Below are 22,901 nucleotides of genomic sequence, written 5' to 3' on the forward strand. Positions count from 1 at the left end.
CCCCTTTCTTTCTGGATTCCTTCTGGATACTCTTTCCTCCCTGTCATTTCATGAGGCTGCTGTCTTGCCTTTCTTTTTACTTCTCAGTATGACTAATCACTCCCTGCAGCTGTGTACCCTAGGACTTCCCTTTTGAGCTCTTTCCTTTTCTTTCTCTAACCTCTCTCCTTTGGTTAATCATCAGGTCCTGTTGATTGAAGCATCATCTCTTTGCAGATGACTCCCAAATCTACCTCTTAACTGCCTTCTGGATTGTCTTCCCTTATTGGAATGTAAGTTCCTTGAGGGCAGTTCTCTTTCTGCTTGTATTTGTATTCTCAGCTCTTAGTAAGTACCTCTGTTTGTCACTTTCTTTGTATCTGCACCCCCCCCCCCTTCTGCTTCCTTCCCTCTCTTTCTCTGTCTCTCCCCCCACTGCTTTTTCCCTGTCTTCCCCCATCCATCCATCCATCCATCCATCCATCCATCCATCCATCCATCCATCCTTTCACTCCAGGCTTTTCAGATATTTTATTCACTCTTTCTGATAAGCTATAAGTAAGTGTTTCCATTGTAGAAAAAATAGCATGGTATGTTTTCATGACTGGGGGAGTGGTGGGTTGGCTGAAGACATCTTCTGAAGGGACTGTTGAAATTTAGTTCTTTATATAAAGTTTCTTAAAGAAAACGTAAAGGGGTGGCTAGATGGTGCAGTGAATAGAGCACTGACCCTGGAGTCAGGAGGACCTGAGTTCAAATCTGACCTCAGGTACTTAATAACACTTACTATCAGTGTGACCTTGGACAAGTCACTTACCCCCAATTGCCCTACCTTTCCTCCTCCAAAAAAAGAATAAGAAAAAAAAGAAACCGTAAGGAACAAACACAAGGCCCCAGGTGATTTATTGTCACTTTTCTGGTTTTTGTCCTTGGCCTCTGACTTTTCTGACTGTTGGCTTTCAGGTCTTTGCTGTCGTCTTTTACTGAAAGCTCTTCTAGTTTTTTCAGCAACATTGTCAGCATTACTATTTTTACCTGGTCCTCTTTCTTTTCTGTCTATCTCATTCCTACATTGTTCAAATTTTGCCTTAAACTTGTGGCTTTTTTTTTTTTTTTTTGCATTCAGATCAAATCACCATCAGTTTAGGTTGAGGACTGTCACTGAGGACCAAGAACCTGTCACTTCTTGTGTTAGATCCCATCTCCATCAACCATGTTATCTAGTGATTTGCACAGATCTGAACACTTATTTTTCCTTTCTCCATATGTTTCAGCACATTTTCATTTTTGGTTTTTGTTCTCATTTTAAATCTTCATATTCTTCAAAGATCCAGTTGTGGGTCATGGTTTGAGTCATAGGCATTCTCAGTGGGGGTGTCATGTTCCTCATGAATTTCTTTGGCAGCTGGTGGCAGCACTTAGTTTGTGCCTCATCTGGTGCTGTAGCTTCCTGCTTCTGTGATGACCTAATCCCACTGCTACAGACACCACCTTGGTCCCTTATTTTTGTGGCTCCCTGGTCTCTTTCTTAAACTCTAGTTTTACATCTCCAGTTGCCTATTGGTCATCTCTACCTGTATATCCCAAAGGCATCTTAAAATCAAAACTTACTGTCTTTCCTCTTAAACTTACCCTCTTTCTAACTTCTCCAGTTTCTGTTGATAGTATCACTTTTTTTGTTACCCACATTTGCACCCTAAGAGTCATTACACCTCTTTACCCTCCATCAATCCTATATCCACTTAGTTACTAAGCCTTTTTGATTTCTACTTCCTCCACTTATCTTGCTTTTGTCCCTTTCTCTCTATCCAGGAAATTAATTGTTCTCACTTAATTGCCATGGTTGAGTGGGCAGTTTTTGCCCCTTCTCCCCAAACTGATTAGTAGCAATTAAAGCATGATTTACAAAGCTTATAAAATATGTTAATGTACCAAAATATTAATATTCTGAATTATTATTTAAATGTCTTAACTTGCTTTTTAAAAACCTCCATGTATATTTATAATGTGTGTGTGTGTGTGTGTGTGTGTGTGTGTGTTATAACTACTCAGTAAACAAACTTTCAGGGTACAGTTTTTTTAACACATGAAAATAATGATCTACCACAATTTTAACATCAGATTTTCATTTTAAAGAGCAGTTCATTTTAATCTCTCCCCAAATATAGGTGGCATTAGCCAATTTGATGTGTTTGATCAATCCAAAAAATGCAGTCATAGCAATAAAAAGCAAAATTCAGTCAAACAGTTGCTATAGAAAGCTTTCTTGGTTGCATAGTACTTAGAATCATAGGAGGTCCTGCATTCACACTGAATCCTGGCAGATCATGGAGATCACCAAATGCTTAAATACCTTTGGCAGAGGAGGTGGCCCGATAGGTGAAAATCAGTCCTGATTGGTGAACAATTAATGAGGTAGTAGACTTTCAAACTAGCCCTATCTTAAGAGAAAAATAGTGAAATAAATGATAGGTCAGCAATTGGGAGATGTTTAAACTGCTATGTTTATTCATATGATGAAATAAGAATAATACTAAAATGATTACAGCTAACATTTATATAGCACTTTTAACATTTGCAAAATACTTAAGTATATTTCCTCATTTGATCCTTACTATTAGCCCTTGAAGTTAGTGGCTACTATTTGTATGCCGTGTTTGCATAATGTACATTAAAACATTGTTTCTTTTATCAATTGGCAGGTTAAAAAAAGTAAAAGAAGTGATATGGCATTTGCAGTCACTTTATTTTGCTTAATGGTAGGGTTTGGATTTTTGTTTGTTTTAGTTAGTTTATGATTCATCATGCTTGGTAAAAGTACTTAAATAAATTGAGTGAATGTGAAAATTCAGAAAATGATTGAGTATATGCCCATGTTCATAAAGAAACAAGAAATAGAATCATTCTCCCATAAGAAATGACAAAAGAGTTATGAAGAGTTCTCAAAAAAATTAAAACTATTAACAACCATATGAAAGATTGTTCTAAATTGCTAGTAATAAGAGATGCAAACTTAAACATCTCTGAGGCTTTATTTCATGAGTAAATTGACCAAAACATCACCATTTCCCTAGGGAAAGTTTAATAGATTTAGATCACTTGTTATAGCAAGGAAACCAGAGAAACAGAAACTACTTCAGTTTGCTTGATCTGTTTGCCATGTTAAAACAGTGGCCAAAAGGAGCACCAGTCTAGAATATACTCATGTTTTTAAATTCTTAGAAAGGAGAATGGTGGAAGAGTATGAATAGTATTTTCTCATCAAACAGACATGTAATATGACAGTTTACAAAGAAGTAAATTTGTGGTTTACTCAAAAATCAATAGATAGGCACAAGATGGTCAATAGTAGGGTACAACATATTAACCACAAAGAATTGTGCATGAAGAGCACACAGTAAATGATATCGTCAGAGGTATATGACCAGAAAATGAGATGGACTGGTCACATAATGAGGGATAAGCCATATGTATTCTGATGCTCCAGGTAATGTCAAGAGATGGAGAGGGATGCCCCTGATGTAATGAATAGATGACTATAGAGGCTCTATAGGAAGATAAGGATGGGAATTATACGGGATGAGATGGAGATAAATTTTGATCTGTTGCATTGGAGGAAGTACATCCATTGATGAGAGCACATATCTATTGAAACAGTGAATTCCTTCCTTAGGTTTAACAAAGACAATACTGCTATAAGCATTGAGTTCTAAACCTTGACTATCTAATGTTTTCTGTTTTGTTTTTTTAATCTAGTACCAGATTGTTTTGATCACAATTACTTTATAGTACAATTTAACCTCTTTATGCTTCAGTTTCTTCATATGTAAAATGAACAAATTGGAGTCCCTTCCTGTTCTAAATCTATGATTCTGTGATGCCATGTATCTACAGCTATATCTATATATCTATGAAAGAAGAGGGAATGGCCCCATTAGTTTGAATTGGCAGACCTCATAGGTTATAGATACATACATAGCTGTATAGACATATATATCAAGTAATGTTCTTTGGTAATCTTGATCTATTATTCTTCTACTTAAATGTGACTATTTTTATCTACTTTTACCTTTAATTTAATTTTTTTTTTTTGCCTTTTGGAGGGCAGTTGGGGTAAGTAACTTGCCCAAGGTTACACGGCTAGTTTTTTTTGTGTGAGTGTTGAGTGTCTGAGGCCAGAACTGAACTCAGGTCCTCCTGACTTCCAGGGCTGGTGTTTTACTCACTGTGCCACCTAGCCGTCCCTACCTTTAATTTTAAAAGTTTCCTCTTGTGATTGTTTTGTTTTGCATTAATTATTTTGTTAATTTGAAAAATGTTTATCTCATATTATTTTTCTTTCATTAAAATAAGCATTCAGGAATATATTTGCTTCTGGTTACTGTTTTAGCTACATGCCGTACGTTTTAGCATGCTGTAGTTCTCATCATAATCTTTAATAACGTCTTTGATTATCTCTCATTTGTTCTTTGACTTTAATATACATTTTTATTCATCTACCACAATTGGTTGGACAATTGGTCTTTGTAATGGATGAACACTTACACTATTGATATGATTTTTTTTTTATTACATGGCCTCCTAATTATTTAGAAAATCAGTCTCCATTGAGGTCAAACTCTTTTGCTCGTCTTTTCTTTATTAATTACTATTATTTTGTATTGAAGTCTACAAAAATAGTTAAAATTACTGTCTGTGTGTAATTAGTGAGACTTTGCACAGCCCTCCTTCACTTTAATCCAGTTCACTTACATGTCCTATCACCTACCTGACATGGTTTTCTTCGAGAATGGAAGACAAACAGCAACAGAAAACAACAGTCTTTAGCTTATAATATAATCAGTTTCTGTATATTCCCTGTGCATATTTGAGAAGTAGACTAATACTTCCATTCATCACTTTGCATATTCAATTCAACCAAATTTGTTCAGAGGCTACCCTATGCAAGAAACTCTACTAAGTACTGGTTCTCTGTCAGTTCAAGCTTTCTTTTTGTTCAGCAGAACAAAAGTTCAAGGCCTTAATTCTTTTTTTTATTCTTTGTTAAATTTGTTCAGTTCTGATCTGGACAAATCTGGACAAATCACTTGGAGATTACGAATGACACACCAGCTAAAATTTGTTTAGATTTTAATAATTTAATAAACCCTAGACTTATTACCTATATCGTTTTTCATTTTGATTTTCTTTTCTTTTACTTAGAGGACATCCCATTTGATACATGTATAGTCAATCCTCCAATTTCATGGGGATAATTATGTTCTAAGAAAATAGCTTAAAAAATGCAAATGTTGATATATTGAACCCCTGTGGAAAATGGGGCCTTAGATTCCCACGGCCATGAAAAACTGCTAAGCATATAATTCTCCCCCCCCCCCAATTTATTTATTTATTTTTAGTTTTCAACATTCATTTCCACAAGATTTTGAGTTACAAATTTTTCTCCCTGTCTTTCCCTTGCCCCCACCCCAGAATAGTGAGCCTGCTGAATACCTCTTCCCCTAGTCTGTTCTCTTTTATATCCTCCACCATACCCACCCCCAACTTTCTAGTAGGGCAAGATGGATTTCTCTACCCCAGTGCCTGTATATCTTATTTCCCAGTTGCATGTAAAAAACAATTTTTTTAAAAAAAATTGTTTTTAGAACATTGAGTTCCAGATTTTTTCCCCTTCTTCCCTCCTCACCCACCCCCACTGGGAAAATAAGCAATTCAATATAGGTTGTATGTGTGTAGTTACACAAAACATTTCTATAGTAGTTATATTGTGAAAGACTAACTATATTTTCCTCAGTCCTATTCCACCCTCCCCCCCCCATTTATTCTATTTTCTCCTTTGACTGTGTCCCTTTTTAAAAGTGTTTGCTTCTAACTACCCTCTCTCCCAATCTGCCCTCCCTTTTATCATCCCCCATCTTATCCCCTTTCCCCCTATTTCCCTGTAGGGTAAGATACCCAATTGAATGTGTATGTTATTTAGCATATAATTCTTTATAGCAAAGTATTAATTCTGATAATATCTATTTTTCCTAACAGTTATTTAAGTGCTATTCACCATGAAATAAAATGCAGTACACAAAATAAAATTGGTAATATGCACAACATTTTCTCATTAACAGTTCCTTAAAACTTAGTGACGTCTTGTGATAACATCTCAAAAAATAAACATTGGTTTCAGGCAGTATTCACTTTTTATAACACATGAAATCTACAGTACCATGAATACTATACAGCAAATAAAATTCTTTCATTGAAAACATTTTTTAACCTGAATCTTTCCTTCTGCTGTGTCAGATGATGGGGTGAGCGTGTTGTACTGTATGCCATGTTAAGCCTCTTTTCTTTTGGCTGCTTTCTGAAAACTAAGGGGGAGTTTGATGGGACTTTAGTCACTGCTGTGAGAAGATACGGAGACTGGTGTGGTCTTGACATCACCTCTGATACTCTGTGAAGGCCGGTGGATGGTGTTGGAGATCATGAAGGACACACCAGCTTGGAATGATCTGTCAGCGACATCTGCCTTATGACCATTTGAGATCCTTAAGGTTCTTGAAGTATGAGAGCACAACAAAGGTGAACTGATGTTTAATCATGAGGCTGTAATGGATGATGGGATCAGCAGCCTTGATGTCTCTAGCCAGCTGGTCAGTTATGTCAAGCCACCCTTCAAACTTGGAAACTGAGTGTCACAGTCTTAGGATCTTGTTTTTCATCTTCCTCTGCACTGTCCTCAAGACCTTCCTGAGTCATCAAATATAAGTCCTCATTCCTCAGCCTCTTCACAAATTTGATCACAATACCTCTCATTTTTTTCTCTGCCGTGCATAGCCACAGATGTGTGCAATTGTCAACACACAAGTAAAAATGGGGTTATTAATAAAATTGAGTGTTTGAAGATGAAAAAATTAAATGTGTAAATATTGAAGATTAGATTACTCTGTGTGTGTGTTTTATAATATTATTTCATTATCTTTAGTGACTTTAAGCATGATAATAGTTTCCTGGTTTAGCTTTTATATTGTTTTGTAATTTTGCTTCCACTTTGTCTGAAATCATGATTGTCACAGTTAACAGAGGCATAATTTTCTTCCAGCCACTCATTTTGAATCTGTTTGTAGCCTTATGTTTTAAATATGTTTTCTGTTGGCAGAATATTATTGAATCTTGCTATCCCATCTCCACCCATATGAGTTCACCCATTTATAAGCCGTTTGTATTTTGGGATATAATTGTTAAACTTGGGTTTTCCTCCACTGTATTAAATAACTTGGCACATTCATTAATTTACTAGCATTGTATTTAATTCCTCTCATTTCACTAGCATCATCAACATTAGACTGTATGGTCACATACTTTCTCTCCTCATTTTACACTTTCTTTTTTCTTTTACCCCCTCCATTGCTAAATATACCCCAGTTTTAACCAAAGATAAACTTTTCAGGACTTCTTTCTCCTCTCTTCCTTCAGATGTAAGTGATTTAAGGATCATTTATTTACCTTCTTGGCTCTTCTTAGATGGGACAGATCTCTGACATCTAGGGCAGCCAGGTGGTGCAGTGGACAGAGTGCCGGGCCAGGAATCAGGAAGACTCATGTTCCTGAGTTCATATCTGGCCTCAGACATTTCTTAGCTGTGTGAACCAGGGCAAGTCACTTAACTTTGTTTGCCTCACTTTCCTCATCTGTAAAATGAGCTGAAGAAGGAAATGAATAGCAAACCATTCTGGTATCTTTTCCAAGAAAATCTCAAATAGAGTCCCAAAGAGTTGGACATGACTTTTTTATTTTTTTTGCTTTTTGGAGGGGGAAGGTAGGACAGTTGGGGTTAAGTGACTTGGCCAAGGTCACACAGCTAGTTTTTGTGTTAAGTGTCTGAGGCTGGATTTGAACTCAGGTCCTCCTGACTCTCAGGCTGGTGCTCTATTCACTATGCCACCTATCCACTTCATGACTATTTAAAAAAAAATCTTGTATGTAACAAAAATTCATTTTCATATATAAACAAAGAAGTCTTGACCCAGCCAAAGTAGTGAAATATTACTGTGTTCATTTTCCTTCATTTATTTTTATATAATTTATATCAGATGAGTATTCATTTATTATGCTGTGTGATGTCAAATGCTGGTCCAAGCCTTTTTTTTTCTTTGTCAAACTACTTTCTAGTTTTTGTAGTAGTTCTTGGCAGATATGAAATCTTTCATCAATTGTTTTGGGGTTTATTGAACAATGGGTTATTGACTTTTATTTCTTATCATTATTCCTTATCTTCTGTGTTTCATTGATGTTTTCTGTTTTAAAATCAGTACAAATAGTTTTAATGATTATTGCTGTATAATAAAAATTGAGATGTGGAGTGCTATTTATATCCTCCTTTATTTCTACCTTTTAAATTTATTTCCCTTTAGACCTGTAGTTCCCCTAGATTATTGGTTCTTCAATTTGTGTTATGGACTCTTTTGCCAGTACAGTGAAGCCTATAAACGCCTCAGAATAATGTTTGTTACTTACATTCATAATCTAAGGAAATGATAAATTTCGGTTAGAGAGTAGTGAAAATAAAAATGTAATGTTTTTTCCCCCCATATAAGTTCACAGACCTTCTGAACTCTATCTATGGATCATAGGTTCAGAACCCTTTCTCAAAATGAATTTTATTTTTGTTTTGTCTGATTACATAGTACCTTCCTTGGTAGGTTTGATTGATTTGTATAACATTGCTTGTAAATTAATTTAGGTGATATTGCCTTTTTAAAAAATTATACTAGCTTTAGTGCATTCTTAATAATTATTATTCTTAATTTCTTAACCTTTTTTTGGTTATGAACTTCTGTTAGTCCCATCTCTCAGAATATTTTAAAATGCATAAAATAGAATAAATAGGATCACAAAGAAAATCAATTATAATTCAGTAATCTTGTGTGTGTATATATATATATTTTTTTTTTAAACAGGACAAGTTCATGGTCTCAGCCTCTTCCTGATGGGCCCCACCTTTTAATATCCCCACCTCAGTATCTCCTCTCCTTTGATTTTGCCTTGTTTGCCCCTGTTGCCCTTACTCTTTTTGAGACAAAAAAAAAATTTCCTTTCTCTGTTTCCCTTCAGACTGGGTGAGGTTGCATCTCAAATTTACTTCTCTTTTGACTACTTCCCCATCTGCATGGCTCCCTATTGTATTTTTTTCCCTCCCATACCTGATAATTGAGTCACTTATAGGAAAGCATAATTGTCTATAGAATATTAAGCTTCCCCTCTTTGCTTTCTCATGATTCTTTAAGGTTCCCTTAAATCTTTAGCTCTTTTAGGCCCTTTTTGTCCCCTGATTGTTTATTTAACCCTTGGTCCAATTTATTTCTATTACTTTTTTTTTTTAAAGCAATCAGGGTTAAGTAACTTGCTCAGGGTCACACGGCCAGTTATTTCTGGGTGTGGTGCTGAGTATCTGAGCCCAGATTTGATCCCCAGGTTATCCCGACACTGGAGCCGGTGCTCTTACTCTCTGAGCCACCTGGCCGCCCCCCTATTACTTTTTTTTTTTAAAGTACAAACATGAGATAATTGATTTCATTATTTAGTCTTCCTGATAATTTTTACTTCTTCAACTTTTTTGTGTTTTTTTATTTGGAGTATAATATTCTGGTCACCTTTTTGTTCTTATTATAAGAATTCTTCAGTTGACTCTCTTGTTTTAGGCACATATTTTTCATTGAGATTAGCTGTGCAACTAAGGTTGCATCTTAAGTTCCTTGACTTTTTTGAATATTTTTGACATGTTTTCTATGATTTTTTCATGACTGTGGAGTGATCCTAAATTATCCAAATTGGCACTCATAAATTAAGATCTCCTGGCTGCTTATAAAATTTAGTTGGTTATTACAATTGTGAAATTTACTGGAGTTTTTCTTTGGCAGCAGTCTGCAGATTTGATCAATTAGCAACTTCATTTTCTTTGTTCAAAAGTTCTCAGTAGTTTTCTTCTGTTATTTACTATAGCATATTATTCAGGGTTTTTTTGTTTGTTTCATCACATTCTCCTTGGAGACTTATTATCCTTAAGCTATTTCTTTGCATCCTTTCTTAAAGGTCAGAAGAAAATTCATGTATTCTCCTAAAGTTATTGCTTTTTGCTTTTTGGGGGAAATTTAAAGTTAATAAACATTTATTTTCTTTCTTTTCCATCTCCCATGGTCTCCTCCATTGGAAAAGAAAAAGAAACTAGTTAACATATATGTGTGGTCAAGGAAAACAAATTTCCACATTGTGTCCAAAAATGTATAACTCATTCTGTATCTTGAATCTATCCTCTCTCTTATCAGGTGGGTAGTGTGCCTTTTCACTGATAACTGTTTTCAGCCATCCCATTTAGACATAATGGTCTTTATTTCTGTTCAGGTTTTTTTGGAGGGTAAACTTATTAAAGATATTTTGCTACCCATTCTCTTGGGTAAAATTTTCTGACATGAAGCCTTTGAAGATAAGAAATTATAGTATCCCCTGAGATTTTAAGTTCATAGTGTTCAGATCATGTTTTAGATACATTTTCATAATTCTCACCTATTGAACACAGTAGGTACTCAGGTATATTGAATGGATATTTCTAGAGCACAATTGTTTTACTTAATTTTTCTACCTTATCTTACCTATCATGTCCTCACATAAACATGTTAACTGAACAGTTCAAATAATAAAAGTGTCATTTAAAAAACATACGTCGGTTTTCCTTTATTCATATTTCTAGTTAGTAATGCTCATTCTTTTTGAGTCCATCACCCTGAGATCTGTCATTGTTAAACAGGATAAACAGATCCCTTCAGTATCCAAATTGAAAATCTTGTTTGCTGTTTTCATTTTTGTGTCAACAACTAGACCATTGGTTTATCCTACCTAGTTTTTGGCCCCCTTGTGATCCCACAGGATTTTCTTTAAAATGCAGGCTGTCCATCTTTTGGTCATCATATTTGTTTGTGTGATCTGCCCAGCATTTCATTACATGATAGATTGCCTCTAGCACCGCTGCCATCTCTACTTTTTGTGGAGCTTGTAATTTGTCAAGTGATCACGCAGGAAGGAAGATTCTATGTATTGTTCTATCTATTGTCCAATGATTGCCCAAGAAATAGGTTTCTGCTTGTCACTGTGGACTAACATTTCAATACATAGATTGTCATGGGCCACCCTGAGGGGTAGAACATTTCTGTCCTGATCTTCATGGACACCTGGTGGGTCAGTGTGGTATAGATGAGACTGAAATTGATTCAGAACATTTTATATTTTCTTTCAAAAAAAAAAATAAAAGGGTTTTTTTTAATGTATTTTGTTTTTTATAGCACCTTATTTTTCCCTTGTCTCTCTCCTTCCCATCCCAGAGAGCCATCCTGTATCAGTATAGCTGATTAATATGTTAAAAACATCTGAAAATACATTCAGTGTGTAACACTTGTGGATTTCCCACCTCTGCAAAGAAGTGGAATGTAAGTGTCTTTGGCAAAGTTCACCTGTGTTTGTGTGTGTGTCTGTGAGTATTGGTTCTTTCCATTTACATTGCTGTAGCCATTGTTGTATACAATTATCCCTTCCAAACTTCGACTTTCTGTATCATGATTCTCCCTATCGTGGTTTTCATATGTTGTGGGTCAGCATAAGAAATTAAATGGGAATTTGGGGGGAGTTTTGCTAAAGCTGTAGATGATACCAGTAGATGACGTAGAAAAAGTTTAGAAACTCAGACATGTATAAAACATATGTATAGTATTGTATAATATAAACATTTTATTTTTAGTACCATAATAATTCAGATTTCTTCTCTGGCAAAAAAGGAGGGCCAAAAATTTCCACATGGATTTCCCAGATTATGGAGGTGCCGCACACCTAACCCCCATGATGTAGAAGGGATAGCCATCTTGGTATCTCACTTCTGTTTTACTTCACTCTGGACTAGTTCGTGTAGATTCATTTTCTGTAGTAGTTCATTTTCTGTCTAAGCTGTTACTCTGCCTGAGTTGGTTGAAACAGATTTACTCAGATGCTTCCTTGATCCCTGAGCCCTATATTTTTATTATGTCTTGTGTAATCATGCACAGTAACAAAAGTGTAATTTTTTTATGCTGGCAATTATACAGTAAATGAAAGGAGCCTTAGATTAGTTGGTGTTTATCCCATTTTCAATTAGAAGCATTATGGTCTTTCATATAATCATCAGATATTGATTGAGCACCCACAGGATGCCATAGTACTTACTCTATTAATGCAAGTTGTTTTCATGCTATTTAGGCCAATCACTTTCAGATGTCAGCTTTTTCTTTGAGGAGGTCTGATTTTAGCAGTGATTGACATTGATATTGAACGTTATTTTGGTAAGGTGTGCCAAATCCTTGATCACAATTATTTCATCTTGTCAGTCATTTAGTTTGTATTAAAGTGTCCATCCAAAGTATGGGATCACATTGAGTGATCTTGATTATCATAATTAGCATGTATGTTGGCTTATTTTGGGTTCAGGTATATATAAAAAATAAATTTCTATTTCTGTGGTCAAAGATGGGAAAAATATCCTTATAATCAGTGTAGCATTCATATGTTACATTGAAAAGATGATAATCTTGGGGCGGCCAGGTGGCTCAGTGAGTAAGAGCACCGGTTCCAGTGTCGGGATGACCTGGATCAAATCCGGGCTCAGATACTCAGCACCACACCCAGAAATAACTGGCCATGTAACCTTGAACAAGTTACTTAACCCCAATTGCTTTAAAAAAAAAAAAGAAAAAAGAAAAGATGATAATCTTGATGCTGCTGTTAGATTATACTTGTTTATTTTTATTTTTGCTTTTTGGAGGGGGCAATTTGGGGTTAAGTGACTTGCCCAAGGTCACATGGCTTGTTTTGTGTTAAGTGTCTAAGGCTGGATTTGAACTCAGACCCTCCTGATTCCATGGCTGGTGCCTGCACCACCTAGCTGCCCCCATACTTGTTTATTTCTAAAAATCATAGAAGTGTTATTTGAATGAATTATTCAGTATTCAGAACTATAGATTCATTTTTATTTGAGAACTTCATTTATATGAAATTTGCAGTGATAAGTAGGAAACTTTCCCCAAGAATTCAATGGAAATGACTCCTAGCTTTTCCTCACAACAACATTGGGAGGTAGGTGCACTTATCCCCATTTTACAGATGAGTAAACTGAGACAAATAGAGGTTTGAGTGACTTACCTGGGTCACATAGCTACCAAGTATCTGAGGTTAGATTCGAGCTGAGGTCTTACTGATTTCATACTTATTAGACCGTCTCTTACTTAATTCTTAGTAAAATCCTATGTTTATGTGTCTTTTCCCCTTACTCCCTTTATTTAAGCACTACTTTCATGTCTTGCTGTGGTATAATGTGAACTCTGTTCTTAAATATTATACCAGGCCCTGCCAAGCTGGAAAGGCACAGTTTGCAGAGGTACATCTCCAAAAGGTTGAAAGTTCCCCCCAAACACCCAGACACAGATACCATTTTTTTGGTTTTTAGTTACATGGAATACTGTACTAAACTATAGAGGGGTTATGATCTGTATTGGTTGGTGATGGGTACATGAACATTGTTAAAACCAGGGATCCTTCGTAACTTACAGTAATGATGTGCAGGCATACTTTGGAGATATTGCAGATTTGTTTCAAGACCACTGCAATAAAGCAAATATGGCAATAAATTGAGTCACATGAATTTTTGGTTTCCCAGTGCATAGAAAAGTTACTATAGGGGTGGCTAGGTGGTAAAGTGAATAGCACACTGGCCCTGGAGTCAGGAGGATCTGAGTTCAAATCCAGCCTTAGACACTTAACACAAAAACTAGCCGTTGTGACCTTGGGCAAGTCATTTTAGCCCAATTGCCCCTCCAAAAAAGCAAAAAAAAAAAGTTATAAAAAAAGTTACTGTAGTCTGTTAAGTGTGCAGTAGTATTATGTCTAAAAAAACTACTTTATTGCTAAAACATGCTAACCATCACCAGATCCTTCAACAGTCCTAATCTTTTTACTAGTGGAGGGTCTTGTCTTGATGTTGATGACTGCTAACCAGTGAAGGTGATAGTTGCTGAAGGTTGGGGTGGCTGTGGCAATTTCTTTAGATAACAGTGAAGTTTGCCCCACCAGTTGACTCTTCCTTTCACTTGAACTCTTAGAGGTCATTGTAGTGTTTTTAATTGGCTTAATTTCAATATTGTTGTGTCTCAGGAAATAGGGAGGCCCAAGGAGAGGGAAGACAGGGAACAGTCAGTAGAGCAGTCACAACACACATATTTGTTGATTGAATTCCAAAACAATTAGAATAGTAACACCAAAGATTACTGATCACAGATAACCATAACAGATATAATAATAATGAAAAAGTTAAAATATTGTGAGAATTACCAAAATGTGACAGAGACATGATGTGAGCACATGCTATTAGAAAAATGGCCACAATAGAATTGTTCAACTCAGAGTTGCCACAAACCTTCAATTTTTTTTTAAAGTGCAGTATTTGTTAAGTGCAAAATGAGATACATCTGTGCTCTAAGAAGGTCACTTACTCAACCTCTCAGTGCCTGAAAGTTCTAAGTTGTGAAACTGTTGTTGATATGTAGTGGTAGAGGGAGTTGATTCATTGGAAGTTCCCATGCTGATTAAGTCACAGGTGTACGTACAGCCTCCCTTCCTTCACTCCATAAAGGTTAACAAAAGTTTAAATAGAAAGCTATTTGTGGTATCAGTAAAAAATGTGCTGTTATCAAACACGTGCTGATAAATTTATTTAGCTTTTTGAATCCTGTAAATCACAAATGCTCTTCTGAATCAAAAGGTGAGGAAAACATACATAGCATAAATTTAACTCATCCTAACTAACTAAAATGATGCAGTTTGTGGCATCCTACTATAAGAATCGTAAAGTTTTCTAATTGGACAGAATTAAACAACAATTGATCTTATAAAAAAGGAAAGAAAACCTAGGGATTAAGTGGCCTAGGCTTTTTTTGTAATCAGGTTCAGCATCTTATTTGCTTGTGAAATGTAGCATTTCTGATTATTTATTGGTTCATTGCCACTGTGCACAGTAGTACAAGCAAGAAGATACTCTGTTTACAATTATACAAACTATAGAACTTATTAACTAATGGATAACTGAAATGTCACAGTGACCTTTGAAGAATGTATTAAAAATTTTTCTAAACTTGGTAAACAAATAAACCAAACCATCACCTCAGTAACTCAGTAACAAGTAATAAATAAAATTATGAATTCCAAATTATTTACGCTCAGTTTTAAAAATGTGTAGTCAACTTGAACAAAATAATTTTTAAAACTAGTTTTATCCTATTTTTTTTTCTGGTCTCTTCTGTCTACACAAATATTTGTTTCTGTTATTTATTTTAGTCAGTGTGTGTGACACACATAACATACACACACATATATATTCTGATCCTGCTTTCTTCAGTCTGCTTTATGTCAAATGGGTCCCCTTTGAGAACAAAGGACAAACAACAAATCCTTGCATATTTTGGATGTTCATATTTAACATTTCTTAGGACACAAGAATAATAGCAATAGCAGATTGGAGGAGGGGATATCCTGTGGGGCTGCTGTTTTGGGGTGGTGGGTAGGGGTAAAATGGGGAGAAAATTTGTAACTCAAAATCTGGTGGAAATGAATGCTGTAAATCAGAATTTAATAAAGCATTTGAAAAAAAATAATAGCAATATATTAATTTAGCACAATTTATTCAACTATTTTTCAGTTGTTGGATATATAGGCTATTTCGAATGGGGAGGAGAGTTGGTTTTGTTTTTTAAATTTTTTGCTATTGTAAATAAAATGGCTGTGGGTATTTTTATATGGGGACATGGTACTATGAAAAGATGAGTCCGTCAGTGAATAGGCATTTATTAATAAGCACATAGTATGTGCCAGGCCCTATGCTAAGCCCTGGGGATACAAAAAGAGGCAAAAGACAGCTCCTGCCCTCAAGGAGCTCGCAGTCTCATGGTGGAGACTACAAGCAAACAAGTATTAACAAATATAGTACATGCAAGATAAATAGAAAATAATTAAGAGAAAGAAGGCAGTTTGAATTAAGAGGAGTTAAGAAAAGTTTCCTTTAGAAAATGGGATTTTGGTTGGGACTTAAAGGCAGGGAAGTCATTTGGCAAAGATGAAGAGGGAAGACATTCCAAGCATGCTGGACAGCCAGAGAAAATACTCAGAACCGAAAGATGGCATATTGTTTGTGGAATAGCCAGGAGGCCAGTGTCACTGGATCCAAGAATATATGGCAGGAGAGTGGAGTATAAGATGACTAGAAAGGCAGAAGGCAGGGACAAGGTTATAAGGGGCTTTGAATGCCAAATATAAAATTTTGTATTTGATCCTGGAGATAATAGGGGACCCCTGGAGTTTATTGAGTGGGAAAAGGGGAGTGACCTAAAACTTTTAAGAAAGTCACTTTGGTGGCTGAACAGAGAATATGACAGGATTTGAGTCAGAGAGCACTTGGATTTGAATTACAGATCTGTCACTTAATGACTTTGTGACTTTGGGCAAGTCATTTAACTTCTGTGGGACTCAGTTTTCTAAAATGTAAAATGAAGGGATTGAAATAGATAACCTATGAGGTCCCTTCCACCTCTAAATCTGTGACACCTATATTATTTCTTTTAAAAAAATTACTATGATATTCTCAGCATTGGAATCATTGTATCAGAGAATTTTTATAACTCTTGTTATATGTTGCCATATGGCATTCCAAAGTTTGTATCATTTCCGAGTTTTACTAGCAGTGGAATTGTGTCTCTTTTTCCACAGCCTTACCAACATTGAATTTTATAGTTTTAAGTATTCTTTGCCAGTGGATGTATCATGGCATATCAGAATTCTTAAAATTTGGATTTCTCTGATTTTAAGAAAATTTTAAAAAATGTTTTCATGGTTACTGATTATTTGTGTTGCATCTTTAAAAACAGTTTGTTCATGTTCTTTGACCATTTATCCATTGGGGAATAGACCTTACATTTATAAATTTGGGTTAATTGCTTATTGATTTTTAATGTCAATTTTTATCAGATATATTTATACTTCCATTAAACTCCTATTCTTATGCTTCATTGTGGTATGGAGGTGATCCTGGATTCTTGAAGGTTATGCCAACAGAGCACAAACTCTTATAGGTCATACCAAATTGGAAAAGCTATGAGTAGGTCCCAATAACTGTCTATCTTTTGTCTCAGAATCAGCCTTAAATGCAGAGAGACTCATCACCAGTGATGAATTTTTCAGAAATAGCATTCACAAGGACCACTTTCCACAAAGACATAGATAATTAGGCACATCAGGATCAGCACTGGTAAAAAGCCTTAAGCCTAGGATCAAAAGTTTTAATTTGATCCAGTTAAGTGGCATTATTAAAGTTAACCGACTTTAATAATTAAAATCTTTTTTTTTTTAAATTCAAGCCTCTGGAATGTAAGTCATTATACTAGGTGGTGGTAGCATACTCCAAAAGAATTAGAGGAAATGTTCTTTGGCCTTCCCCCAACATCTATCAGACCCTTCCTTTCTTTTCTTGACTTTGGGCAAGTCACTTAACCTCTGTCTGCCCCAGCTACCTTATCTGTAAAATGAAGATCATAATAACACCTAACTCTCAGGGTTGTTTTGAAGCTAAAAGGAGATAGAAATCACTTTGTAAAACCTCTGTGAAGAACTGGGTAGCTTGCTTCATCATCAGTCTGATAAAACTCTAGTTGGTCATTACATTGATCAGCATTCTCAAATCTTTCAAAGTTGTTTTTTTATAATGTTGTATAAATTGTTCTATTAGCTCTTCACTTTACTGTGCATCAGTTCATACAAGTCTTCCGAGCTTTTTCTGAAACCTCTATTACCTCCACAAACCTTAATTTGTTTAACCATTTCCCAGTGTATGGACACCCCCTTAGTTTCCAGTTCTTTGTTCCTACAAAACAGCTGCTCTAAAATAATTTTATACCTGTGAGACTTCTCTCTTTTCTTTGATTTTCTTGGGGTGATTCCCATTTAGATTTTGAGTGTAGCCCCAGATTACTTTCTAGAATAGCAAAATCAATGCATAGTTACACAAACAGTACATTAGTGTGCCTATTTTCTCTCAACCCCCCAATAATTGTTGTTTTATTTTTTTTTGTTATTCTTGCCAATATGATGGGTATGAAGTTGAACCCCCAGAATTGCTTTACTTTGCATTTCTCTAATTATTGGTAATTTGGAGCATTTTTTTTCATATATTTGTTAATAGCTTGAATTTCTTTCTTTGAAAACTGCTTAGGAAATTCCAAGACTCTGTTTCAGAACAGTTACTTATGTGCATTAGTAGAGGAAGATTCCTCATGGAGAGGGTCCTATACCGTTGAAATAATAGATTGGGACCAAAAGAAGCAATAAATTAGCATTTTGTTTTACTTTAGTTTACATTTGGTTGCTAATTATAACATTTTTTTTAGCCTAGGGTGTTTAGTTTTTAAATTATAGGTAGCAGTTGAAAACATGGAAGCATGAGCTTCACCCCCCAAAAAAAAAGTATTTCAAAGGAACAAAAGTAGAGTGACTTGTGTATTTGATAAGTGAAGAAAAGTTATATATTGTGGACCAGGGACAGACAAAAACATTAGGAAAGAGAACTAAATAGATTGCCCTGGACAAGGAGGCCTGATAGATAGTGAGGGGTGTGAAAAGCTATGAAAGAAGGACCTTGACCTCAGCAAGGAAGATGTTATTGACCTTCATCATTTTAGTGAACTGTAAGTAAACTTGGTAAAGAAACCAAATTTTAGAGGATTTAGTTAGAGGAATTGAAGCAGCAGAAATCATCAGCATTTGGGGAAGATTATTAAGAGTGGGTGTAGAGGAGCAAGAGAAAATGAAAGTCAATCACAACTCAGGAGGAAACAGAGTCATGGTTTTCTAACTTGAGAAGAGAATGAGTTAAAGAGAAAATTAAACATGAACAATTAAAATAACAATTGATAAAAATAGAGTTGTAGTTTTACATTTACATTCCTAAGGATGTGCAAATGCTTTATCTTATCTCTTGGTATCTGACTAGCAATATTGATTTTTAATAACTGGCATTTTGCTTGTGTTTGGAAAACAGGTGCTTCACAGCTAAATTGTGTTGCTGAATCTTTTCATATTGTTTTGACAATGCTCACATAAATTGTAGTTGTTGGTTTTTTTTATAAAACATACATATTTTATTTTCTCGCCATGAAAAAGATATTATAATGTGCTCTTGGCTTGAACTGTGACTGTTCTACCAGAAGTTTGTTTTAGAAAACCATAATGAATGACAGTTCTCATTGGTTTTCTGTGTTTCTGCTGGTTTTCAGGCCTTTTTGCAAATGTGCGAGCTCCCCATCAAAGTGGTTTGTAGAGCAAATGCAGAATACATGTCTCCATCTGGTAAGTGATATGCTCTTTTAGCTGTACTAAATAAACCACTGAAGTGTTAATAGTATTCTTGTTGAATCCAGACATAAAAACAGAGTATCTTAATGCCCTTGGTTTTTTTTGGGACTATGCTACTACAGTTGGCTGTTATTTGGAATTATAAAATCAGCCTGTGTTTAAACTTAAGAATCTTACTTAGGATGGTAATGCTTGCTCATTTAAATCAAGTAATGACCATTTTTAGAATGCTGTATAAATTGCTACAAAAAATTAGGTGTTAGGGGAGTGTGTAAGCTAGTATTTCTATCCCTAAATTCTTCAAATCTTCCTTGTCATCTTACATTTAGCCCTTACACAGAGCTCTTTTATCTTCAGAACATTTTGTAAATATTAATCTATTCACGACTTCAGTTCAGTTCTACTGTTTTACAGATGGAAGAACATCAATAAGTAGGGTAACTAAAATGACTTGCCATAGATCTTACATGAAATTACCAATTGAAAATTCATGGCTTCTAGTCCCATCTTTCTTATTTCTTTGAATGCTGAGAGTACTTTTTTAGATTGTAGGTCTTGGGATGTTATTATATTAACATTGCTGCTTTTCTGATATTTTCGTGTCTATTGTCATTTTTGAGATATAAAATGACAAATATAAAAATAATATATATCATTTAAAATGCCATTACACAGAATGGGCTATCATTTAATTTAACAATATGGTCTAGTGTAGTGCTGTGTGCACTCCAAAACAAATGAATTCCAAATGCAGTTGACATGAATATTAGAATGCTGGTTTTGCTATGGCAGTGATTATACCTAGGTAGAATTATCTTTCATGAATGCATCAATTGGTAGTAACCAACTGATGCAAATATGTTGCGGTGCTTTTTGGGAAAACCAGGATCCTATAATTGTAGAGACAACTGAATGAAGCGTAGTATTAAATATTATTTCCATCCCAAGTGTAGCAATAAAATAAATAAGATGAGAATGATCCTTCACCTTTTTTCCACTTCAACATTCCGCTTGAAAACCATCTGTTTGTAGACTTACGACTGTCTACTTTAGTAAGATTCCCACATTTAATGTGTAGCTTACAAGTTTTTATTTCCTGAACTACTCCATTAACAGTCACTTTTATCATAAGATCTCACAGATTATCTTTAAGCAAACATTTTATTGAGCACTTGTATAACAACAACAATAATAAATGTTTGCATGCTTATAGTGGTATAAGGTTTACAAAACAGTGCCCTCACTATCTTATAAAGTTGATAGGGCAATATTATTTCCAGTTTGCAAGTGAGGAAACTGAACCTTTGAGAGAATAAGTGACCACCTTCCCTTGGTCACACAGCGGGTATGTTCTTGAGTTAGGATTTGAATCCAGATTTCCTGACTTCAGGTCCAGTACTCAAGGTAATAGTTTCTCATGCATTTTTATTATTATTTTTTCCATTACGAAAGGCATTGCAGTATTGGTGAGGTGGAAAGGATTGTGACTCTATCTGTAAATGGTCCTTTGAGCACAAATTCCAGTTGACCTTTCTGGGCCAACTAATATTTTAAAGATAATAACATAAGATCTCATATAAAAGACTGTTGTACCGGTAGCCAAAATTAGAATCTTAAGTAGGAAAAAATCTTGAGAAGCCATCTAGTTCATCCCCCTGTTCCTAAAGAAGGCTACACTTTATCTTGATCTTTCCTTTTTTTTTTTAAAGACAATTTTCAACATCCATTTTTTTAAACTTTTTGAGTTTCAGGTTTTTCTCCTTCCCTTTCTACCCCCTCCCTAAAATAGCAAGCAGTTTGCTGTAGGTTATATATGTGCAATCAGAACATCTGTCCTTTTTAAAGACCTTTAAGAGCAAAGATTCCTTAAACTTCTTTGGTGTCTTGATCTTGTTAACTTTATACAGAAATGGAGGGAACACTTTAAATAGAAATCACGGCGAGACCAGCTCTTATTTTATATCCTGTGAAAAGCATGAAACCCAGAGTTTTCTTTTGTGAAGAGAATAATTCAGACAGTGTCACATGATTGGTGCCAGACAATGACAGCCTCAGTGTGCAGATGTCAGATACCTGCAAAATAATCAGGCAGTAGCTTTGTTTCCAATTCTAAACAAAGCTGGTGGTATAAAAAGTAATGTTGTATTTCATCTGCCCCACATATCCTTCGTCGTAATTATTGATCCAAATTATTTTTGTGGCAGGGATAAAAAATTAAATTTTATTTTAAAATTAAGCACACTGGGAAATTACTTTCAGTTTAGCCTGTTCATAGAACCCTTTCGTTCATAAATTATTTTCATTCATGAAAGAGTCAGAGAAGGATGTGAGGTATTTATAGCTTAAATTAGTATAGTCATTTTCAAGTAAGGCATGATAAGTTTAAGAAAGAAGAGTTAGCATAGTATCTAGTAGAAATGAGAATTTTTCTTTTCGAATAAGATTTCTAAAATGAGGAGCAGGAATGCCAAACTACTTCCTTGCAGTGACCACAGTGGAAGCATGTTCCAAATAAATCTATTGAGTTGTAGTTCAAAAAGGCCTGCATTTCTTTTGTAATGCATTTTATGCTATGGATGCAGATGAGGCTTTTGTTGGTGCTGTGCACCTCATCCATTACCCTTAGGCTGACTGTGAGCCAGAGAGGAGCAAATCTATTGAAAGGGAGCATGAAGGAGCCTGCTGTTACTGTGAACTCTGTTTGAACTAGGCCTGACAGCAGGTTTCATCCACTGGCCTTTGAGGCAGAGTTGTTTTTTCATTTTTGGTAAATATTTTGCTCATATAAATTCTAATACTATTACCTAGGTTTGATATGCATTGAAATAAAGTTCTAAATGTTTGATGTGGTGGTCAGTTTTTTAAAATCCATAGCAACTCTCTTCCCCTCACCTCCCTACTCCCAACCCCCACATTGGCAGAATATATTGTATTATTCAGTTCACAGATTAATAGACTTTGACAAAAGTGACTATGAGACATAATAATAGAGTATTAAAAATAAATGATACTAAATATCCTTGGTACATGTTTCAATGATTTAGAATCAGTAGGAATTTTAAAATGGAAGGTTTTAAAAATGTCTTTTAAATCATATAAAAAATACTATCAGAACATGACTGTATTCTGAGAGGATTTATTGCCAGTGTAGTATATTATCTTTTTCTTCTCTTTTTTTTTTTGAGATTGCCCAGTATTTATTTCTGAGTACATGCCTTCCCCAGTGATTTGAAGTAGTCTTAATTTCTTGGATTATAATAATCTGCTAGATTGCCTAGGAAAAGGAAGAGAAGATGCTGATGACAATTATAACAACAAAACAGTTAGCATTTACAAGGGATTGCAAAGTACTCTACATATGTTATCTCATTTGATCCTCACAACAACACTGGGGATCAATGTGGATGTCAAACTTTAGATTCTTTTTTTTTTTCAAACTGTAGCCTTTATCAAAAATTGATAAA

General features: G+C 35.1%; 1 protein-coding gene across 2 annotated transcripts in view; it reads left to right on the forward strand.

The window, feature by feature from the left end:
- The window catches only part of MTX2 (metaxin 2), a 93,029-nt gene that overhangs the window by 53,997 nt on the left and 16,131 nt on the right, over positions 1-22,901 (forward strand). For both annotated transcript variants that reach the window (XM_069068472.1, XM_069068471.1), the window contains one exon: positions 19,359-19,431. In XM_069068472.1, the coding sequence (XP_068924573.1) occupies positions 19,359-19,431 (73 nt within the window). The remainder of the gene's footprint in view (positions 1-19,358; positions 19,432-22,901) is intronic.

This window comes from Petaurus breviceps, unplaced genomic scaffold (genome assembly GCF_028583685.1).
Source record: "Petaurus breviceps papuanus isolate PSGF00001 unplaced genomic scaffold, PetGlider_PUasm1.0 90763, whole genome shotgun sequence".
NCBI lineage: Eukaryota > Metazoa > Chordata > Mammalia > Diprotodontia > Petauridae > Petaurus > Petaurus breviceps.